The sequence below is a fragment of the Atheta coriaria genome, unplaced genomic scaffold (genome assembly GCF_025399875.1).
Source record: "Atheta coriaria isolate IRGN ID8LTWV9N9 unplaced genomic scaffold, Caltech_Dcor_3.1 hic_scaffold_6_pilon, whole genome shotgun sequence".
In the NCBI taxonomy this organism is placed as follows: Eukaryota; Metazoa; Arthropoda; class Insecta; order Coleoptera; family Staphylinidae; genus Dalotia; species Dalotia coriaria.
Window position 1 is genome coordinate 3,977,458 of NW_027045448.1, and position 25,260 is coordinate 4,002,717.

The 25,260-nt window shown below is 39.0% G+C and overlaps 1 protein-coding gene across 3 annotated transcripts in view; it reads right to left on the reverse strand.

Annotated features, from left to right (window-relative positions):
- The window catches only part of Eip63E (cyclin dependent kinase Eip63E), a 91,431-nt gene that overhangs the window by 15,899 nt on the left and 50,272 nt on the right, over window positions 1-25,260 (reverse strand). For all 3 annotated transcript variants that reach the window (XM_065304306.1, XM_065304307.1, XM_065304308.1), the window contains one exon: window positions 262-360. In XM_065304306.1, coding sequence (XP_065160378.1) covers window positions 262-360 — 99 coding nt within the window. The remainder of the gene's footprint in view (window positions 1-261; window positions 361-25,260) is intronic.

The window sequence follows — 25,260 nt, forward strand, 5'->3', positions numbered from 1 at the left end:
ATAATGCAGTTTTGCTCTATCGCAATCGGAATTATCATTTCAACTTCCATCCCTTATTCTACACCCTTCAAGTTATATTTATGCAACAAAAACTATCCTATTTTATTTTCCTTAGTCTGAAATATCTCTATACCAAAATTTATCAAAATTAGTTCAGTGGTTTTCGCGTAAGAGCGTAACAAACATACAAACAATCTCCCAGACGCATTTATAATATTACCTCGGATAAAAAATCAAAAACTAAAGTTGATAAACACTGACCTGCTGGAATATTTCCGTTGGGTTCTAACCTATCTAGGAATTCGTCACTGTAGCCGTTGTAGTGTAGCTTTCGCTCATCCTGCTCTTCCTTCGAGACGGCTGTAACAAAATAAACAAATATTATTACATGTCATAAAAAGCCAATGTTAAATCAGCAAAATAAAATAAGTAAAGCTCATGCAAAAGCTCATGAAAAAACAAGTCGAAACGAAGTTAATCAATCATTTTGTTGGCTGTTTTTTGTGCTTGGTTTACTTCGTTTTATGAGAGTTCCCGCTGGAATTGCGTAATGCGAATTTCGTATTGCGATGTTGGTCGTTCGTCCTTTTGACCTTCATCTATTTTTATATATGCCGTTGATCTGCGATGCGCGCAGCATTGCCAACGCTTCAATTCGCGTTCGGGGTGTTATTTTTGTTTTCTGCTGATAATGTAAGTTCTGCGTGGGAGAATTTGTTCCCGGGAGTGAATAGCGGTCGATAAAACGCAAAGTGTACAAAAGTCGATGGGAACAGACATCCAGGCGTCCGCAGAGGTAGTAAACTGAACCGCAAGAAAGCATTAGAAACCTGAATCTGGTATAATTCGATTGAATAACCCAATTTGTCAAAATGCGACTTTGTTATCAATCTCCTAGTTTCACTAAAAAGCCTGATTACAGATACCATGATACTATTAACCCCTATAATTTCCAACGCAGTTAATATTAGTATTCATGAGGAGTTACGACTTGGCTGAATTTCTACTCAGTCCCGTTTGCGGGCTCGTTTCGGGTGCGGGCGCAACCCGAATTTCAGGGTTCACATTCAGCGCCAGCGTCTAGGCCGTTTCCGGCGCTTCCGTTCATTTACATTACACCGCGCCGGCGTTACATAATTGCCAATTGGCGTTATGTTCGGAACGCAACCGAAGTTGAAGCAGACGCAGACACCGACGCCGCACTGTCGGTCGCAGAACTGGATCGTAATAAAACGATGACGGTTCCGAGATAAGGGAGCAAACCAGGCACACCGACCCAGGAATTTCGACCCGCTGCGTCCGCTCCCCTTTTGTCGTCACCGTTTAGTCGAGATCGGACGGCGCAATCCCATTCTACATCATCAACACTCTGCGAACCGAAACGGTGAATTCTACAATGGACATCATCACAGAATGTGTGTCAATTGCAATTCGGACCTTTCGAGAGGGTATCGCACATAATAACGGCTGTCAACATGTACCAATGATCCCGATAATCATGACAAATAGTGAGAATTCAACAAAAAATAAAAAATAAATTTTTCTTGGCGGCAAAATTGTGGTGATTGAAGTATAAATCATAGAAATTGCACATTTTCCAAGAAGCATGCAATACTCGTATAGAGAAAATGCAGTAAACATTACTCACGCCGAGTTAGACTGCACTCGAGCTATTCAAATATGAATTGAATTTTATAATGAAATTGCAGCATCATAACTTATTCACTCATTATGCATTCATTCATATGAGCGATGAGTCAGAGAATCATATTATTTAACGCCCACATTAATACATAAACATAAAATGTTACTCATCACAAAATTAAAACAACATGTAAATTAGAAATGATTTCATCCGTCTGCTGCACAACGTGATGATAATAATGCCATTGCGGTCATCCGAGCTCTCCACAACATTCTGGTCGTCGCCAACTCGGGTGAATTGAGTTCGAGATCAAAATTCAAGCTGCTGAAGTAAAGTAGAGAAGTAGAGCGGTTTGTTGAGCTGGGCGTGCGGGGCGGCACAACAAGAGTGCGCGCGGGATCGATATCAGGGTCACAGTCCTCAGCCAGCAGTGGAGTGCCGCCGCCGTGGATCGGAGTGGCGCCCTGGAATCGCTTCCCGCGCCCTCGAATGTAGGTCACGTGAAGGCGAGGCGGCGGCGGCAACGCATTTTACAGACCACCGCCGTCGTCCTGCGCCCGGGCAGGCAAGCAAAGAAGAGGAAACAAGAGCGGTGCGCACAGTATTCACCAACAGTCCAAACGAATACGTTGGATTTTTTACAATTCGGGTGAGCGTCCAAACGACCACAGCAGAGAGACCAACAACCCGGAGAAAAGTCGAATAACGATGTCGTATCATGTATGATGCAGCATGTGTAGGTGGGACGTGCAGAGACATGAAAACGTTTGGGATGAGGTACAAAGTATCCAACATGGGATGCGGTATATTGAAACATAAAACACGAACGAACCATATCTGCCAATTTAGAAGCAGTGGAATGTAACAAACTCCCACATAAATAATTTATCGCCAAAATAATCATGTCACCGTTTTTTCCCTTTTTTAATACGGCAATATTTGATAACATCCGAAACATGCAGTATGCAAGGTTAACACTCCGTGCACCATATATATTTCCGCAAGCCGGGAGCGTTTTGTAGGGCACGCGCAAACATTTAAATTCAGTTGTTTAGGTTCAACGAGAAGTTCTTGTTGTTGGTAGATAAACCCAGCGAATGGATTAGCTTTATCGCTCCATGCAAACCGCTCCCAGTGAGAACGTTGTGCTGCAACGTTTTGTTCGCGTTGTTCCCCAAATAAAGCCGGAAACGAGCCCGCAACGCTTTTTGTATTCAATGACTTTCCACTACTGCATATATGTATGCCCAGTGTCTGGAAGAACGCCGATAAAATTTTGATTTGAATCTGTTTTGGATCCACTTCTTTTCGTTGAGGTCGTTTACGCTAGATAGATTAGTTAAATCTAAACTTCTATCCTGTGCAGATTGAATGGTGGAATATACGAGTATATAGCACACGTTAAAAATGTAGGAGGTATTTGAGCAAAGCACTCCGTTGTGAACAAATGAAATAAATTTTAATTTCCTACGTTTTCGTTCATTGCGTGTGCGTGTTTTTCTTCCTGTTTCGGGAAGTTTGTATTTCCTATTTCGTTTTATTGCTTTTTTTTCGCTCCATTTCTACCAATTTCCCGTATTTTATTAACATTGGCGCGTGCGACCCGCTGGCATCAAACTGTCTTCTTGTTTTCGGTTATTTAACATAACGGCTTCATTGTGTCACGATGTCACCTCGCCGGAAGCATCACATCTTGGATTACTTAATAATTTACACAGTTCCGGATAATCTGTGATTCAAAAACATCCAATTCGCATTTTAAGATGATTGGAATAAATATATTCTACATCCCTAGGTGTATAATGATAAAATAGGAAAATTAATAATTTAAAGCACAATCTGTGCAGGATGCACCCAGGCTTGACATTTTCGGTCACATTGACAAACTGTGCGCTCGGCGAGTGTTGGTAAATAATGAATATTGTCAATTTGGAGCCAATCTTTTCCGGCTCCCCTCTTTTGCAGCAAGATCGGCTTAATCCTTAATTGCGTTAAAGGGGTTACGGCGTAATGAGAAAATGCCAAAAACCTCAAGAACTCCGATGACTCTTCTCCTTTCCGGGTTTAAAATGTCCATCATAATCTTTTATAATTTAGGCTGGAAACTTTTTGATGACTGCGTCTTTCGCGGCGTAATAATTTAGTTTGTTTGATTACCATCATGAATATTTCAATTTAAGTTGAGTGCAAATGATGTGACATTTTAAAATTTTATACGACACAGAGGTCTAGAGATCAAAAATCGAGATAAATTATTCAAAATTTTAATTTTACAACAATTTTGAAGAACAAGGGACTAAAAATTAATAGCAACAGAAAAACATATCGCATTGCTTCATGAACTCCTACATATTGCAAGAGTTCCGCATCGAAACCTTATTTATAATTCACAAAAACTTTCTGGTGCCTTGTTGCCCCTCTTCATTACATCCAACATGAGTCGACATTCGTCTCTAATACTTTACGTTACAAAGCTTGTGCTGCGTGAACAAACAAAGAATAATCTAATCTAATCGAGTGTATACCTTCGTGTGAATGAACCTCCGAAACTACTCGCAGAGAAAAAAAAACTTGCAAAACTGCAGCGGAGCGCAAGCAATCGACGAGGAAAAAATTCCCAAAGGTATCGAACGCAGTTGAAACTGACAAGTGGAGGCAACTCAAACAGGGCATGAACAAAACTGCCAAAACACGAAAGGAACGACCGACTACACTACGAATCAGGAATTCATCCAGCTCTACTTCCACGAGGAAGCGAAGAAAGAAAGAAAAGCGAATGCAGTCGCTCACACGAGTTGGAGAAACTGCAAGTTTGAAGTTGCAAGCACATATATTCCCAATTCACCATTCCCGGCGCCTCCACCGAACACAAAAACTCCGCAGGAAAGCTTTGTGCACTGTGTAACTAGATGCGACGTCTCGCTGGCCGGAAGAAAAGTTCATGCGGATGTGAAAAATCGACGCGATACATTACTGTCAAAACGGCGAAACTGAAACTAGATTAGGAGTCGCCGTTGTAGCCGGGATAAAGATGGCTTAGGGTCGAAAGTACATAATATGCATGAAATATACTTTTGTCTACGACTCCACATCTAGATCCAGTCCATCACGTCGTGATTTCGCAACAGCTTTATTTGATAATACAGCAAATATTTTCGGGAATAAAAATATAATAAAAGTGATGAATCGTTTATTATTATACAGAAAAAATAAAAATAAAAACGCGAAATAAATGCAACTCAACCGCGAATTACGTCAGTGAGAAATAAATTTAACAGAAGCGCGGAAGCGGGTGCTCATTTAGGAAAAATTGTCGCGTTGGAAAGCAGAAGAGTGGAATTCCACTAGAAACGGTGTACTGAAGTACTGAAAGACACGGAAGAGCGCCGAACAAAGGCAATTCAAGAGCGGGTACAATTCACACACCCTGGAATAAAATCTTAACAAGAAAAAACTAAAATTAAATATAAAATTCTCACTGATATTATATAAGTGAATATTAGTTTGTTTGTTGCACACGCTCAAACCATTGAATTAATTTTGATAAATTTTAGTATAGAGATATATTAGACAAAGGAAAATAAAATAGACTACTTTTTGTTGCGTAAAATTAACATTCAGGGTGTAAAATACAGGATGAAAGTGAGTATGGAAATTCAATCATAATTATAGTTATCTAATTCAAACCGAGGTGGCGCTGTCGGCCCACAATAGGTTCAAACACAAAAATATTCCTTTTTACTTAATTACACAAGTTATTCAAATTAAAATCGTGGGCGAAAGCTAGTAATAAATTAATTCCTGTATAAATAAATTACTTTAATTGCTACTATCCAAAAATTTTGCAACTAATATACTTTAATTAACTACCTGATCGAATCAAAATCCCTATACTCTCATAGTTATTAACTCATCAATTCCACGAGTGATGCAGCCTCATGAACTCCATGTCCACTAATAATGCCATTGCGTAATCATCGACTGGCGAACAAATGTACTGGCTTCTAATTAAAACCGAATTTATATTCACGTTCGAGAAGTGCACGCGCGCGCGGGGGATAATTCGCATCGCGTATCATTCCGATGCCGCATTTTGATCATTTGTATTCCGTGTCACGTTGCAAACAAAGCTGCAATTGCGCAACACAAACAAATCTTCGACGTGCAAGCGCAACAGTGCGCCGCCCCGTGTGCCATGCACTTAAAATCGATAATAATGTCGTTAAAAACATGACGTTAATTAAATTATTATCATTACCGTTCGAGCGCGCGTCCGACATTAAAATTCATTAAAAATTTACCCTCGTCAACACGGACGCTGTGTGTTTGCATGATGGATTATTTACCCCCTTTGTTATTTATTCAAGGTTTTAAACTAATTAATGTGTGTGAACGCAAAGCACACATGGTTTTTTATTTTGTAAAAATTTAGGATTTTTGGTGACAGTAGGATAAGCAACTTTTGTCTAAAACTTTCATTTCTTCTGCTATGCGACATTAATAAAACTTTTTCGGAAAAAAACTTTTGCAACAATATAGGCCAGGCAAAAATCCACGTCGTACTTAACCAACTTCTTTTTATCTTTTATCTTTCCTTCCTCCGTTAACAACCGCAGATAAAGCCGCGTTGTTTCATTTATTTTCATTCGTATTCTAGTCGAATGTGCGTGCTGTAGCAACTTTGACTCACTCGGAACTGTGCTGCTTCTTCCTTCCCTAAATGTACTTTTGTCTTCTTCGCTAACAAAGCTTAATGACATAATTTTTTTCTAGCACTGGCTCTCACATTACGCAACGTAAAATAAATTTTTCGTATTTATTTTCAAATGGTATAAATGTTTCAATTTCTGTTGGCTGAAATAAAAGCTACATAAACAGCTACTTTTCAATCTGTCGCATTTAAACATTTCATCCGCGTGTTACGTTATTTTCACATCCGTTATGCGATTTACTGAATTACACTTCAGGCATCAAGTTATCACGACTTCAGTGTTATTGTGTGTGAGCCGAGTGAAGCGCCGAGTCGAGGATGGAAACAATAACAGAAGTACTTTTATAACTACTTGCCAACATAACGCAACAATAGGGGTGAATTGTGCTAACAAATGAGAGATACAGCGAGAAGCGTGAATAAATGAGTGAATAGATTGCGAATTTGTCGGGGCTCAAAAGTCGGAAATGGTAAGAAGATAAGTAGAAACTATAGTGCTAAATAGAAACTTGTTTACAACAAATGCGAACAAAACAAACTCAACAAAACAAAAATAAGTATAAAAATCAAGCTACAACATTATTATTGAAACATTTTAGGGCCTAGAAAGTAATTTTAGACTCTGATTATGCAAAATTATCAAAATTTACTAAATTGCTTCTAAATTTACACAAATCTTTGTTTTTTTTTACTTAATTACACCCCGTGATTCCTGATAAATCATAAATTAAATATTTATGTAATACCAACTTTATACACTCACGACTCACCAAAAGAATAATGACGGCAATAAAAGCCGAGTGCAGAACAAATCTTCACACATCTTCCGTGACTTCACACTCAAATTTCCATACTTTTTCAAATTTAAGCACTCATGTGTGCAGTGTGTAAAAGCGAAAGAAAATTGCGTTTTCTTTGCTTGTTTTCGACCTGTCACACTTATGCAGATACGCCTCATCTTCGGCGTGCTTCCTCCGTTTAAACTCGGTAAAAACATGTTTTTCTTCTTCTTTAAATTCCCACACGCACATCTCGGCAATTTACAATGTTCCACGGATGATGCTTTTTTCTGTATTTATTCCGTCACAACGCGAGCGATATTTCCACGTCGCGAACAATTCGCGCGCCATTTAAAACTTCAGCCATTTTGACACTTTCACAAAATTGTCCCACGATACGGTTACTCACGCGCATTTGTATCGAGCAATTCGTCGCAGATGTTACTTTTCCGGCAGCACTCATTTGAATATAAAATTATTTACGTATGGAAAACAAGGGCCCGGGTAGAAAATAATGGATCGGCGCGTTTTTCCTACCCTCGCCTGCCGAAATACGCGAATTCATCCTGTCTATACGTGAGGTGCAGCATGATGATGCACGCAGTAGCAAGGTATATATAACGAGGGAAGCTTCATCGAGCGCTAATCCGCAGCGCGTAATTTATACCTGGCAGTGTCGCGATGCATCACGCCCGTCCGTCTAAACTTTCAAGCTTTGCGCGTTCCCTTGTCGGACGTTTCAAACTGTCGTGTGTGTTTTACGCGTTGCGAGTTTATCAATAATCCCATTCATAAAATATTGCCTCGATGTTGAGCGGGCGTCACCGGGGTTTAAAACTATGAACAACAATACGGCAGCAATGCGTCGCGTCGGAATTAAGCGAATATCGGAAATAATTCTGATAAATACAATGCCAATTTGTTAATATTATAACTAATATATGTAGAATATGTAGACAAATTCGAAAAAATAATAAAAACATGATTTCTGTGTGATGATTTATCAAAATTCAACTTCAATGGATTGAAAGATAAATTTTATTATAATTTATTGAATTTCCTTCATGTATTAAATATATTTTACCTAAATGTTATATCAACATAAAGCTATTGTGTTACAATTATTTATAGTCCAGCGAACAGCCAGCTTTATCAATGTGAAAATATTGATTTTAATTGTTATTTCACAACTCGCTGAACAATGTTGTCAATGTTGAAGGCAATGAAAGCCAATTGATAATAATTACGTTACTGCCAACAACATTTAGGTCATTATGATTTTAATTTGAAAATATGTTATCGAGACACGCAGCAAAAATTCACAAATTTCCAAAATAAATACGAAATTTACATAGTTACATCAAACACAACTTTCGCAATCAGTAGACAACAGTGTAAACACGTATAGTTGTCATTACCTTTGACACAACGTCTTCAAAGACATCACTACGTGTAGTTTAACGTCGCAGACATGTTGATAATGATGTGTAAACTTGACAAAATTTGAAACAATTTCATTTGCCATTCGCAAGAGGCACTAGCGCTGCTGGGGAAAGTTTAAGAAGAGTTTTCAAAGACGCTTCAAGTCTTCAGTGGAGCCATTATATAAGGTTGTGAAAATGAAGCAGTCTCAAGAGTGAAAAAGCGCACAAAGAACAATCAAGGACAAAGGAAACGCAGAAAACGACTGTTCCTAAAAACACAACCAAATTGCGAAATTAATTAAAATCACAAATTTTGTTTCATTTAAGCGTCCAGAAATAACTTCACATTAAATTAAATTTCATATCGCCTGCAAAATCAACTCTCGACTTTGATTTAATTTTAATTAACTTTCGGCCACTTCAATTCAAAGAATGTCCTTTCAATCCCAACTGCATTAACAATTTGTTCTCTTTGATTAAATTACTATTACGAGTCGAAATATAATATAAAATATAAATGCAATACAAGATTTTAAATTTCCAAAGTCGGAAGTCCTCTGCTAAGCGAATGTCGACATTGTTACAATAATAATCCAGCAAAGTCTCAAGAGAACCCGCTTGGTTGCCATGAAGAGGTTAAATCGGAAGGCAGACTCTCCCTTCACATCCCTTAGCCCTCAATCATAACACAACTGCGATGAGTGCAGGATGCCAGCCGATGCTGCATATTATAAATCTTTAGACGTCGAGAGCAAAGAGGGCTCTTAACAGTTAATGCCCAAGTTTAGGGGAGACACTTGTCAACGCACGTATCATCTCGTCGATGGCGCGTCGCCAGGAGGCACGAGCAAAAGTCGCACAGGACGCGCAGGAACTCACGCTGGGGTGGCGAGCGGCAATATCTAAGAATCTTTTTTCCGAAACTGCGTTTTCAAGGGCGCTGCATTCGAGATTCGCCGTTTATGAATGAGAGTGCTGTACCTCCAAGGCACACATAAGGGTATCAGAGAATAGTCACTTAGTAGATGAATGAATGCGAAGAGTGGAGAGGAAAATGAGGGAAAACAATGTGTGCTTGCGTGTTTTTTGTATCCTTGTGAGGATAACATCTGGAACGGGAGATAATGGCGATAACTGCGGAACACTTTCATATTCCTCTTTGGATTAATAAAATGCAGGAATAAATAGAACCACAACTGTGCACAAGAAGATCAAAAAGTATTATTTGTCTTTTTAGTAACCAGGTTGATTTCTAACACAAATTTGTTGTTGTGTAGCAGCAGTAGCAATCTTTTAATTACTTTTCGCACCAGTGTGGCGGAACGCGACACGAACTCGCCGCCGTCGCGATAACGAAGTTTTGCGTAACGCCTTTTAATTTCTTCATTTATTCGCGTTCCCGTTTCGCATTTTCCGCTCCGACATAAATTCTTCACGAGCGCGCGCTACGACTTCATCATCGCAATCATTCCCGCGCCGTAGAAAACTGAACAGTGTTTTCGGAAAATTCAAACTTAAAATTACAGCACTAGGAGAAGCTGCGAATTTAATGCAATGCGCCTTCTCATGCACCGCCTAGATACGTGGAGTACTTCAAATGAATATTAAGGATGTGCAGGAATCTCACGATGCTGATGCTCGTGCCAAGCGCCACGGTTGAATCTGTTAGTTGCGAAAGCGCATACGACCCGGAATGACGCAAAAGTGGGCTCTTGCTGGTGCTAGGGTTCAGCAGCCCAGTTCAACGTGCGTCATAGCCGAAAAGGAGAAGTGCAGAGCGGTGGCAATTCCGCCGGTGGTGAGAATGGTGCGCGGCGGATGGCAGCACGGATGCGCTGTTAAATTTACTGCGTCGAGATTGCGGCCCCTCACACCCCCGTGCGCCTGTCCCCGGTCGGCGACGTGATGAATTAATCTTTGCGGTCCGCGGGATTTAGGTAACAAGTTTATTTTAGGCTTTGTGTTAAGTTCACAAGCGCGTTGTTATAAACTTAGCATGGGTAAAGTAAGAAAATTTCAAAAATGTCAAAAATAAAAATTTTAAATTTCATTTCATAGAGTAAAATTTATATAAGAATTGTCCTACTACTTTTATTTTTATTCCAAGAATATTTTTCAAAGCTTTCTTCTCCTTGAAAGTCAAAAATATCCTTTGTGCGCCACTTTAACTTCAACTGACCGAGCGTAAACTTAAAATCGTAACTTGAAACGTTAAGGTACAAGAGGGAAAGTTATATTTATTTTATTTTGATTATGTGCCCACCGTGCCGCACACACAAAACTCAATCCCCTCAACTTCTTTGTGCCGCCGACCACAGAGACGCAATCTTCGAGGTCGCCGCTGCCGGCGCCGATGCGTTATTGGAGCCGTTTGGTGGGCGATGAAGCGACGCAGGAACCATTTGTCAAACGGCTAATGGCCGACCACCGCCGTCCCGCAATCCGCACAAACCTTTTTCCAATTGATTTCCAATTTCCTATATTGATGCTATATTGCGTTTCCGCCAAGAAAATATTGACCGTAAAGGATGCAATTTCAAGTGCGATCATAATTCCTACACGACTAGAAGAAGAGATGCTACTTGAATTCCTACAACATCCAAGAGAAGAGAGCGTGCTTAATTTTTATTCCATTAATGTTCGATCCATTCAACCAATTTGTGGTTTCAAGCGGAAAATTGCTTCGACCCAATTTACACAAACGATGCGTGGTTGTATAAACTACGAACTGAAAACAGCCGTCAGCGATTTCCGTGAATTCAGTTGGACACGCTGAATGTTGTTATATTCAACAACAAAATAATTGGCACTAGTTAATTATTATCTTTGCGTTGTGTCACGATGAGCATTCACCGAATGCCTAAATTATTTGTCACTCAATGCAATGTGAAAAGACATTACTGATTAACCAACCCACCAGCCGTCGAGTTTGATAAACGTAATTTTAAATGTGGTTGCAATGCGCCGCGCTGATTAACAACACACTATTGACCACCATCCGCTGCCACTCGCGGTTTCAGTTTTGCTGTCATTTGAATCGTTCTAATCAGTTCGGTGTGCACTTTATTTAGCCAATTGGCACCGTAGTAATTAGCAGGAAATTGGGTTTTCGGTAATGCCATTACAACTTAATTTGCCACATGATAAAATTTATCATTATTACCTATTTATCAAAATGTAGAAATTAAATGTTACTACTTTTGGGATGCAATTTACGTAAATGCGAATTCAATAGTCGCCAAATCGTTGTGATTGGATAGCGGTTCCATTTAGAAAATGCAAAGCACAGCGAAAACTGAAATCCTCTTTCAATTTCGGCATAAGTGCCATGGATATTAAATATTTACGGTATGATAGATATTTCAGAATTAAATGGAATCAAAATAATCAAGCGTGTTTCAATTTAGTGAAAATTATGAATTGAGAGGACTATAATTATATCATTAACTGGCTTTAATAAATATAGTCGAATTCATTTCCATTTACATTTCATAATGTTTATTATTTATTTTTAGATGAATTGTTTTGAGTTTTTACATTTTTCGCCTTGAAGGCATCGACAGAAACTGATTCCACATCTAACTTTAAATAAAATTTCATAAAAAAATAGTTTCTTGTTTCTTGAAGCTATTATATGCCAATTCTCCCAATAAAATTCTCAATTTTTATTCAAAGAAATGAGAAAAGCTACTATTTCATCTATCAATCATAATATCAACTTTTATCCCTTATTTAACATCATTTAAGTATAATTTTCCTTCAAAATATCACACAATTACTCACTAAACCTATCTTAAGATACCGTGAAAGTTTCATCAAAATCGGTTCAGTCGTTTTGGAGTTCATAAATGCTCGACTTTTATACAGAGACTCAAACATTGTCCCTTTTCAAAATTTCCATTTATACCAAAATAACATACATTAACCATTCCTAATAGCTAAAAATAATACCCGTCGGTGTTAATTATTCACTCGCATAAAATTTAAAAAAATAATAATATCGCGTGCACCCGCCAAGGTTTTTCGTTGTAATATTTTTACTTCAACAAGTTTAATTTCACAATGTTTACAATGAAAACACGCGCATAATGTTCCGCTTATGCAATGAAGATGTGTCTACCTGCGCACGATTTTTTTCTTCCACAATACAGTATAATGTAAAAAAATATAAATACCCAAGCGTACTCGTAGATTATGATGTTATCAAGTGTATAAGTGTAAAACAACCTTGGCGAAAACATATCTAACAAGGATTCGCAACTTATACAACCTATCACCTTGGGTACTCGTAGATAGTGTAAAATATATGTTAAAGTATTGTGAAACTACATGACTACTACTACACCTGTGAGAATAATTATTAAAAAAATGATTTTATACCTTCTTCAAACATCTTGTATGAATAATCATAAATAATTTCCTATTAGGTGGTCCTCCACACGACACTAAATGCAAATTACAATTTCATATGAATTTGCACAGCGGAAAGTTGCTCTAAGCTCACTTCAGTTTTGGGTGTATGCGGAATAATATACAGAGCAAAAGTGTACTCCAGGGAAGCGTTTTACGTGAAATTTATACAACTCTCTGCGACTATAATGTGCTCAGTACGCGGTACGTGTATGTGTGTGCTCTCTTGCCTCCTTCGCCTTTGGAGAGCGCACAAGTACAACAGCGGAACGGATGCTGTTAACTATAGTGTAACACACATGAACTACAATTGCAAATTACGTACCCGTGCGCAGTGCCAGTGCACAGAATCCCCGCAATAACTAAAATGTTCATATCGCACACAAAATAGGAAAGGAACGAAATTTTTATTTTGAAATGCATAAAGAAAACGGTGGAAACCGTTTCCATTTCGTATGAAAATTTAATTTTTAGATTATGTAAGTACACGAACTATAAATATCAAGCATAAATAGTCGCTGTGTACGAATTATTTAATAGAAAAAATATTGCATTTTGCAAAAAATTAAAAGATACTAAATTTAGTAATTAAATTAAGATAAAAATGTTAGTTTAAATCATTTTTAAGTATTGAAATTAAATTTCTGAAACCATGTCAACATATCCTCTATGTTTCTATACTTTCAACTCAGATTAATTAAAATTCAACTCTTAAATTTTCTACCATTATGAAACCCCGCATTGGAAATGTGATTACGCGAGTATTTCTGTTTGTAATAAGTTTTTCCGTCCCGCAATTTCACAGAATATTTTTATGCATGAAAAATCATAAAAACCAGCTCGCTTAAAAACGCACGTTATTTTCGCGATTTCCCTTTGCATAAACAAACCTCGCCATTCAACCTCAACCCCCCAGAAGCAGTACACATGTACTCGATACTCTCTTCAACCACCGCCACCAGCAGCAAACGCCGCGGTGAAGTACTACTTCAATAAACTCCAAGCTGTGCGCACTTCAATTCAGTTTTTCCAGTTTTTAGCCTTCGGACCCTTGTAACTTATCCATTCCATACGAATATATGCACAGAAACCATAAAATCAAGTGCAATTTACATATTCGTAGAAAGTCGGACCTTGCGCACGCTCACAACCGGAGTATAGTTGCGCAAAATAACCGAGAAATATGATTTGCATACGTCAATATTGGATTGAAAAATGAATATGTACTGTGTAAGTAAAAACCCTTTTCATGTACTCGGTGGAAAAACCCGTCGAAGGAAAAATGTCTGGATACTCACCTGTAACAAGAAAAAAATGGTATTAAGATAAAATCAAATGTTCAACAAAGTTCATTCATTCATAAATTCAGTAATGTAGCGAATATTCTTTTTATTACGAAAGGCATGCAAGCATTTCATCGTGTTGTTCATTTTGCAGTGTTATTTTCGTCGCGTGATGCCGCTTTTATGCAAATGTACTTCTCAGCAAAGCTTTCAGCTTCTTACACGTCTAAGCCAGCAATACCAGCAACGCCAGCGACAGCTAAGAGCACGAAACAATTTCGGTAAAAGTTTCGCACTCGTATACATCCCTTATACGCTTACAAAGTTTAAGCACAAGCTCACACTGCGACGCTGGACGCAAAATGAAATGACCCCGAAGAAAAATCCCGCGACGAAGCACAATGGCAAAAATGGCGAGTGCCGAGTGGAAAAACTGAAGAAAATCGTTGCGGCGGTTATCCGTGAGTTGTTAATACGCGCTGCTTTAAGCCTTTCTCTCGGGTAAAAGCTAAAGCTCGCGATCGAGCGACCAAATTGTGCTCGAGCGGTGGCGAAGCGAACAAAATTACAAGATTAGGCCAGCTTTGCACAAACACGCGGCGGTGGCAAGTGATTGCGTGCCACCGTATGAATGAACACACAAGGCCAACGAAAGCAAAATAAAAGCATCCTCGTTTTGTTTCATTTCCCACACGCAGAGCTTTATTGCAAGTTGGAAAAAAAAAGCGCAAACGAGTTAACGGGGCGTCAATAAATTTCCCGTCTGGAATATTCAATATTCTCAACTAAAAGCTTATAATTTATGGCGCGAAACACATAAATAGTGATTACTGCAGAGACGTCGTCGCCGAAAGAAATGGAAAGTTTCCCAAATGAGAGTTTAAAGAGTCGTAAATTCATTAGGCGTTCCACAACCACTGACACTCACGTACCTCGGGCGGAAAATAGATTTTCTAATTATAACACCTTCATGCCAGAAAGGTTAGAAACATACAATGTGTCAAAAACGAAAAAATATTAAAAATATACTTTTCTTCGTTGGACGCACAGTAAATTTACATTTTTTGAAAGAAACCCTTGCGTTGAACCCGTTCGCTTTTTTCGCTTCGGACGTCGTTATGAAACGTTTTTCCGTGCTGGTGAAAGAAAGTCGCGCATAAATCACTTTCGTTCGGCGTACATTCTTCGCGCTCGTCGGGCCGGCGAAATCCCGAGACAAGACTAAATGGAGAAATGAATGGAAGAGTCGACGAATAATCTATTTAAAAAAAACGAGCCATTAATACTTTTCCGCTTTTACGTCGTCATTGGTCTTTTCAACACGGTACTATCTCTTATGATTTCACCACTGGAGACGGGATAGAAAAATAACCAAACGAAAAACATGCATTTTCAGCAGATTTTCCTCTAAAAAGCGACAAGATAAATTAAATAATTAATAAAATTTCAAGTTTATAAACTTTAAATTTAGTTGATTTGGTTTTAGGTTATTCACTAGTGCAATTAGTTGAAGTGGTTGAAGTTGAAGTTGCTTAAGCTCACGTTTAGGCACTATCCCCTCATAGCGTTTTGCTTTATGACGAGTTTAAATTGAATTGCCCACTTACGTGCACTCACGACTTCCAAACTTTAAACTTCGCCATCGACGTGCGAGTAGTCGCTAGGTCCTCGCAGTACTTTAGAGTTCAAACATCAACTTCATATCCAGCACGTCATGAGTGCACCTCCGCGCATTAAAACACTTCAGGTGAAAATATCGTCGGCATTTCACAATTGTAATCATTACCCATTACACATCACCCTCCGTGGAGGTAAGCTAAGATTGAATGAATTCTTAATATAACCCAGTCAGCACCTGGTGTAGTGGCACAGTGTGTTTATTTAGCAATGTCGGGGTGTGAGTAAGACTTCTGGAGCAATTGAAAATTTTAATAATCGAAAGCTTTAAACTCTCAAACAAGTCTGGCTTTGCACCTGCTGGGGATAGGCACATTACGAATTGAAGGATTTAAAATTTTGTGGAACCTATAAGCGTTTAGTCAAATCCTTAATAATGTAAAAAGTAAACCTTTGTAAGCCGCGAAGGGATTCGATAAAATCCCCAATCGAACGTACAGTAAGCAGTAATGTGTTAATATTAATTAGCTGCGATGAATAATTCGCTTCATGTATATGCACAGGATTTACTTTTCAAGTTATTAGCAATTTTATAAAATTACTGCGCAAATTACTCAGAAATTTTCGTGATTAAGTGATAATAGAATTTATTTGTTAAAGTGCTGTACAAATTTGCTCAATGTCTACGCTACTGCAGCGTAATAAAATAAAAACTCAAGCGAAGAGGTTTTATTGCCTTCCGCAGCCAGAGCCAGCATTCCTGGAGGACTAGACGATCTAAAGGGAGAAACCATCGCCACCACTACTAGTACCTCGAATTTATATTGTTCGAACACTCCTGGCGAGCATTCACCTAGGGTTTCTATAGTATCCATAGAAGGTAAACCAACATCCACCACTATATTTCGCAATTTTCGTAGTTTCACCTGGCTTGCAGGTCGTTGGAGAGTTACAGAATGGATAAACGTCTAAAGTATGTGCTGGATATTGCATGGATCAACATTCCACAAAATAAAAACAAACAAATACAACTTCACTAGAAAACCTCAGGTAAATAAATACAAACTGAACAAAACAAAACCTTAGTCTGTTTTAGACGTGACTCCAACTAATCCTAATCAGCAAAGACACTCCTAGTAGGTATCTCCTCGAAGACATGCATTAATCGTCTATCGGTTAAAGGACAAGACACGAACAGAAGCTTATAGGTTCCGTATTTAGAGGTGGAAGTCATTAAACTACGAGGTTCGCAGAACTAGTGGATAGAGAACTACTACGAAACTCCACGCTAGCAATGTTCGCCTGAGAGGTCCCTTATAATTGCCAGAAAGCCACTACTTCATTCAACTCCGCAACTCCTCAAGCGCACACAGTCAGAAACTCAAAGCCAGACCAATCGACACATTCAAATTTCTCCCTCATTCCTTGCACAAGGACATTCCTGAAGAAAACCAGACGATCCCAAAAACCTCAAACCTCAAGTGTTCTCTGGCTGTCTACGTTGACGGTCAACCCTATAGGTATGGATTGACTTGAAGGGGCATGACTCCCATGAGGGCAAACGTGCTCACAGTGCCAAAACCAGATCATTAATTCACTAATTAATTAGGATACGGAGATGAATTGTACTTAGATTATCATTGCTTTAGATAAATATATGATTTTTTTCTTTCCCAGCCATATCTACTAGAATTAGTTACTACACTAAATCCTTTGAAGCGTGAATACTGAGAACATCAAGCGTTTAGAAATGGCTGCCGCAAGTCGTAAAATGAGTGCATTGCTTTAATTATGATTTTTATTGTGGATTTTACGAGCGTGACCCTTTCGGACGACGGAAAAACAGACACATAAACCGGAATATTTATTTATAAGGTGGCGAATGACCCATACCTAACCCGAAAAAATATCAAAATCAAATTTCCTAAAACTTCATTCTTTCATTCACAAACTTCTGCATGTAGTATGCTTAAAAATAAATTGTTGGTGCTTACATCTACAGGAGCTGTGTTTGCACAGAGTCGATTTACCGTCACTTTGTTCTATTCGAGCCCATTTCGCAAAACGCTTTGAAAACGATCGCAATGCGTCTTTTTCGCCGCTTGGTCTCGCATCGCTTCTTGCGCCGTTCGCGCCTATCGTAAAACGCGTTTTATGTGTTCGTCGTGGGGTCATATCTAAATATAATCAAACGACATATTACCATTTATTACCATTTTACCAATTCGATCGCTTTTTTCGCCTTCCTTTTTCTTGCTCTCCTCTGCTCGCCAGCGAAAGCAAACAACAATAAAACCCAGCGAATCGCTAAACAAACAGCGCCGTAAATAACTACTCTTGCGATAAGTAACTGAAATGTGTGACCCGTCAAAGTACTAACGTATTCCCACAGGACAATTATAAATAAATACATAAGTAAATATCGCACAAAATAAATTTTACTTGTCGTCGCAGAGAATATTTAAATCCGCAGTAATTATTTTAATCCTATTATGTCAAAAGAAAACATTTGTGCCTAAACTTGATTCGTTTGTATGCGCAGTGCACTAACAGACAAGACAAAAGCCCAGACAAAGTGCAGTCAATGAAAAACAGTCTCTACGTGCGTCGTATTAATGAACGACTGCCGAGAATTAGTGGCTTCTTGCAATCGCAGCAATTGTATCTCAAGCAGTGATTACCGCCGACCGAGCCGCCGACGGCAATGGAATTTTGATCATTTCCTGTCTGGCAAAACTCCCAAATACAATAAAAATATCAAAAATTTCATTTTATATATTTATTAAATATAAATGCCCTTCAAAAAGCTTTTAAATCTCATTACCCATTTCCTATACGCAGCGTTTTATTCAATGTCCGTTCCCCCTACAATTTTTCATCTCCCGCGTTTTGAAAAAGTGAAGCTCCTTTGACTTTTCGAACAGATATATTGTTTTTCTCTCGATACTCATAGGTTCATTCATCCGATACGCGATACAAAGGCGCAAGCGGGTCGTCGGGCATATAATTTAATAAAAACGTTTTTTGACAAGGGTCCAGAGTCGGGAGATGACCAAAGACACCGGACTCCCCCGCACCAGACAGACACTTCCGGCTTTGAGTAATAGCCGCTCATATCTATATGCCATTTACGGGCACGCCCGATTGATATCAGTATAATCCCCCATTGTCGATGCGTAGACAAGAAATAGGATGCGCATGTAAAGGGTGCGTTTTGATTTCTTATTCTTCGAGAGCCGTGCGGCCGCAGCTGAGAAGGGGATTGCCTTTCTGCCAAAACGCATACATATTTCAGCAGCAAAAATTGCCTTTTCTGGCTTGCGGAGATTTCGACTTTCTGCCTGCAGACTTTTATTAGCGCAACCCTATATATACGAAAAAAGCCGATTCGGTTTGAATTTTAATAAAACTCCCAAGTGTTTAATTCGCTTTGCATTCCAATTTCGACATGTCCGTTCGAAAGCTGCGCAAATTGCGATTCGGAATCGCGGCGCGGCACTAAATGAATGAAATGAGTAAATGAATCAACATACAAATGAATGAGCGCGCTGTGGCAACCAAGGAATGAACGAATTCTTTTTCGGTTGCGCTACAAAGAAGAAATGAGGGGTGGCTGCGTTTAATGTCGAATAAGTAAGCATCGAGCTAACCGAGATAGATGCGCGGATAGCGACTCAGGATTACATTTAGCTAATTATTTTAGTGCGCAATGAGGAAAAAAGGCACCAGAAGAGAGGAAATGTTGAAAGACAATCGCGCGAGCCGTGTGGAGGGAAATAAAAAGTTTGCTCCCCTCGAAAGTCAGGCGCACAAATGGTTAATTAAAGCTTCGTTTTTAAAATCGCATTTCTTTAGTGCGCTACTCAAGTGAATGTGCATTTAATTTTGCAGGGAACAAAAAATATTACAATGGAGTTTACTAGAAAAGCAGAAAAATAATGTAAAGGAGGTTTAATTGCCATGAATGTCTTTTAATTTACTTAATTAATTGTAATCTAGTGGTAGACAATCAGAAAAAAATTATGTGGAACTAAACAGCTCCAAAAAAACTTTTCAAAACATAAAAATTAGTTTTTCAAGTAAAATTTACCCCAAAATCAAGAAAAAACATTTTTGCTAATAAATAAATATCTATTGATTTTTCTGTCATGTAACCCACCTATCCTTCCACCTCTTTTCTATACCACATCAAGTTTATATTTATAAAATAATTTCTTTGTGTGGTCAAGCAAATAAATCGTTTTTCGATTAAAAAAGGAGCCTACAACAAACGAAATTGAATATCCATTCCATACACACAGCTAACCCTTGGGGGTGGCAAAGTCGGCAACATATGAATGCGAGCAAACATTTCACAACGCTGAAAGAAGTCCATCCAGGCCGGCGAATGCAATCCCACATCCTGCATTCGATCTGAGTACTCAAAGACTCAAAGGAAACGAATATAAGCGCAACAAAAGATGCATTTTCTTTTCAATTGCTAGGCGTTTTTTTTTCGCTTTGAATTGCAATATTTTCCTTTATACGAAACAAAAATTCAAACACAGTTATGAAAAGAATAAACAAAACCAAAAATATCCTGAATTGATGTCAGCAACATCATGCTGTTGTTTATCTGCCCATGACACGTGGCAGTGGCAAATCTCGCATCCAATTCGACTGTTTCAGTCGTTTCGTGCGAAATATCACGGGGGGTAGAAGCGCCAAGTTGAAATTCAATTAATTTACGCCGTTAACGAGTCACGTCAAGCCGTCGAGCACCACCATTAGCAGTGTATTGTTACACTGTATTGTTTCATTTGGTATAACCTATTCAAAACAACCGTTGCCTTGTCTTGCTTCCATCAGCCGGCGCAATGAAATCGAAACGTCTTCGAGGAAACAAACACCATGATAAGACATTCTAAATTTCAAGTTATAGGTATCCGTATAACTTGGCTAATCAGGAAAATCGTCGTAGACGGAATTTACAAGTAAGCCTCTGCATCCAGTGGAAATTGGCGAATTCGAATTCCCAGTGAAACAAGAAAGTCCCCAGTTACAAAATCGAACCAAACCAAAGTTCACTTGAATTGACACGACATGTATAAAATCAACTCGCGGCGGATTCTAACTAGAAACCTTAAGAGTTGTAAAATCCCTGTGGATTATGGCGTCACTGGTCGCTTAGCGTGCGACAACGCAGCCGACAAATTAACATTGATGCTTCGTTGGAAAGTTGTTCAATCTCATTTGAGGTTTGCTGACGTTTTCCTAAAGTTTACCACTGCTAACTGGAAACCAAAGGATTACACGGTATACTCATGTTATTTATAACTTCCAATCAACGTGAATTCAGGACAAATTTTAATAATAAAAGAAATAATTATAACTCTAGACAAAAAAATTACTAATTGAAAAGAAGAGCAAATCAACTGAATTTTCAAACTTTTTTGCGTATGAAAAGCAAAAAAGTTGTGTAATTCTTTTGAAACATCAAAGGAAAGTTGATCACTTGCATGAAATTGAAGGGGAGTTGCTTTTACTGACTGAAATAGATTCACCATAGAGGAAAGTCATGTTGTAGTGCACACCGCGTGAATCAACCCTTTTGTTTCCCTCTGGGGAGACATATTTTACATATATTTATGCATATTTGGCAGTTGGTTAGTTAAGACTTCCGCATGAGAGGGGAACACACCCGTTTTTGCCACCCCATACGCAACTATTATATAAATTACAATTCTTACAACTGTACACTTTCATTCAACTTCAAAATTCACCAATTACTATTTTGGTAACTAAATCTTTTGTTACTTCATCCATTCACCAGATGGTTGATTTTATTTTCGTAAAAACCTAGAAATTCGATTCCAGTTTGAAACTAAATAAAACTAGAAGCAAATACTCTCTGCTCTCACAGGCTGGTCGTAACCGCACTCCACAACTCGACAATTCTCGTTACCGTTTGCGAACCATCGCCAACATTTCATCCACATCCACAAACCGGCAAAAGAAACAAACGAGGGGCTGTTTGTTTACATCCGCCCACACACACACTGCGTGCGGGCATACATCATGTGCGCGCCCGCCGCCGACCATCCGAAACGATGAATACATTCAGGCAGCGGCGAACAAATTACACATATTTACATTCATATTCACCAGCGCACGCGTTCATATTTCAGCCCGAACGCATTGCATAATATTCGTTAGTACATCACATCAGTCAGTACATTTGTACACACAATCATGCGTATTTATACATCCGCTGAGTGCGCGTAAGCCTTTCAATTCGAATTACAATATTACATCCTCAAATATTGCCACGCTACATAAATACTAATTTTTCACATTTAGAATTTATGTTTGATATATGTTGGAATCTAGGTAGATATAAGAAAATGTAAAATACGAAAGGTCGTTTCCAGCAGAAAGCAAATAATTTGCAAATACTCATTTACACGTGCTACACGTGTGACCTCTGAACTTTTGAATCATTGCTGACATAAGCCACTTATACCGCTTTCCATAGAAATGTAAGAACATACCTTATGTTTCCAAACACAACGTTCACCTACTTATGAAGATAGACTCATGGTACTTACCTAAAACAAAGAGAAAACATAAAATTAGTCATAGAAAACATACCTTTTATTATTTTCAAGATTTACGTTATGAATGTAATTAAATTATAGAGCTTTATATGATTTATTATTGAGTTTAGTATTGAATCTGGCTATGTATACGACACAATTACATTAGTGTTCACTACAATAGCACATGTAACGTAATGTAATGTAATAATATTGAAAGAGTTGATATCAAATTCCACTCAAATATTTCGATCATGTTTGCATATCGGAAATGAAATTGTGCACCATTACATATTGATACAATCATTCAATATTGCTCCACCACTACAGCTGCACTATGCGCGCCGAAATATTACAGCAGAAACATGCGCGTAGATCCGTAGATAGAGATAAAAATGAAATTGAAATGTATTGTTGCACAAAGAGTTGATGCATACACATAGTAGCGTGGTGCAACGTTTCGTGCAGCACGCCGAAAACAATGTTCAATTTCATTTTTCAATCAGAATCAGCGGCGTCGAAATCACGGCGGCGAGCTTCGCGGACATCGTTTGCTTTTCCGGGGGACCATGGGCCATCATGCCATCAGCATGTTTGCGTCGACAACGATACTCAAACACAGTGAAATTCGCATAGTGTAGTTTCATCATGCGACGACTGCAAAATGCGATTCAGACTAAACGAAGCGCACGAGTTTTGCAAAGTTGGTATGATTCAATCGCGTTTGTTTATTGAATTACCGAATGCCTGATTGCTGTTTGTCTAATTTCAGTTTGTAGATGTAAGTATAGTACGTTGGAAGTATTTGTAGTAATTGGAAATGTATGAATGGTATTATTTTCGTAGAATTTAGAGGAAAATGGAAATTTTGTCTTAGAATTTTATAAAATTAACCTCAAAGAGGACTTTTTTCTGTCTGGATCAATGGAACGGATTGCTCGCTTCAACAATAAGACAGTGACGAGTAAAATTCTTCAAAGATCAACTAAAAAGGACCTCTAAAAACCCAAAGAAAGACTGAATTTAACTGTCCTAAAATAAGACTCTTTGAAAGAAGCTTGAAGTTAAATATTTGAGTTAACAATAATAAACTCTTCCTCAACAGTGACTCTTATCACTTACCATCCTCCTTTCTGCATTTCTTGCTCACAAACCAACTCCTTCACTTCCAAACCACTCCACCTCATAACACCCCCTTAAGGGGGGCTTGCACACATAAGTGTAGCGCTAGTACCCCCACTCCAAAACACAGAAATATAGACTTTGACGCCATTCTTCGTGATCTTTTAGTGTGTGCCACACTCAATTCAGTTTACCCCCCATTTGCCCATTTAATTGCCATCGCGGCGCGCGGCGAAATTGGATTGCATGACTGCGCGGAATGCCTCCACGGCGGCTTTGGGCGACACGCCAAAAGTCCAACCGCTTCGCGTCTCCTACACACGTCTATTCATCGTCTTTCCGGCCCTTGGGGGGATATATCGCTATGCGCTTTGCACTCGCTCTGCATACTGCATACATCCGCGCATGCACATTGCATGAGCATCGGGGTAAACCGCACTCATAACCTAGGCGTGCGCCTCGATCGTAAACTCGTAATAAATCCCACCTAAACATAGCATCCAACACACACACACCGAAGGCCTTTATTTATAAACACAAAGCTTTGAAAAATTAAAAAGCATTTTATCACAAGTTATGCGCACGCCGCGCGCGCCAGTACCGAGAACAAGCTGCAAACAAGCAAGCAGCATGAATGATTTCATAGCTTCAATGTTACAAACCTCAAATATAAACCAGCGTCCAGGTTCAAGTCAGTTCAATGTATAAATATAGTCCTTCCGCTGTGCGCCGAGCACGGACAGTCAGGCTTGTGTCCTTTTGTTCTTAATTTTTAGTCTAAGAAACTATCCAGACCACGAGCCAGTATGAATAAGGGAAATAAATTACGAGGAAAAATAAGTCGCCAGCGTCAAGTTGACTTCCTCGAAGTCGCAAGGAAATAAAAGAGCTCCCGGACACGATGCGACGTGAGCGGGGTGACAAGGAAGTCAGTGCGCAGGAGTTGCATTGTCCTCCGGGGTGGGCAACGCAAGTGCAGTACTCTACACCCTCAGGAGCTGGTTATAAACGACGAAACAAACGACGGCGTTAAATCTTTTTAATTATCGCAAGAGTGTGGGTTCGGAACGCCCACGAGTGTGGCACAAGGTGCACGATCAATCAAGAGGGTCGCACAGAAGAGGGATTAAACACCCTCTATCAATATAGTATACCTAATGTTGCAGAAAAAAACTTGCAGAAATAAAATACAATTATTTAATTAAATTTCGACGTATTTACTCCAAAATACTTTAAAAAGTATTAAATTTTATATTAATTTAATAAATTTATATGTGGTTTGTTTATGTCTTACTAAATTCACTTCATTTTCTTGTTGTGTATGACCCGCCTCGAACCTGACCGATATTGATAGGCGACACATGCGACCTGTCATCGTCCTCTTCTCTTCGACTTCCTGCTGCCCGTCTGCTGAGCAACGCACTCCCGCTTCTAATTTCGCAACCTTCGTCTTTGCCCCGGCAAACTCTCGACAAACAAGCGACCCTAGAAAATGCGCGCGTGGCGGCAACACGAAAGAAGTTTGTCGACGACGTCGGCAACAACAGCCGATGTCGACGTATTACTATGCGCGCGTATGGAATACAAATGAGGTACGGCGAAACGCTGCGAGGCGTGCGCTTCTGCATGAAGCGAAAGATTCTTCAATATTTCGTCAAAATATTCCAATATCGTACAAACAAGCGCACAAGCAG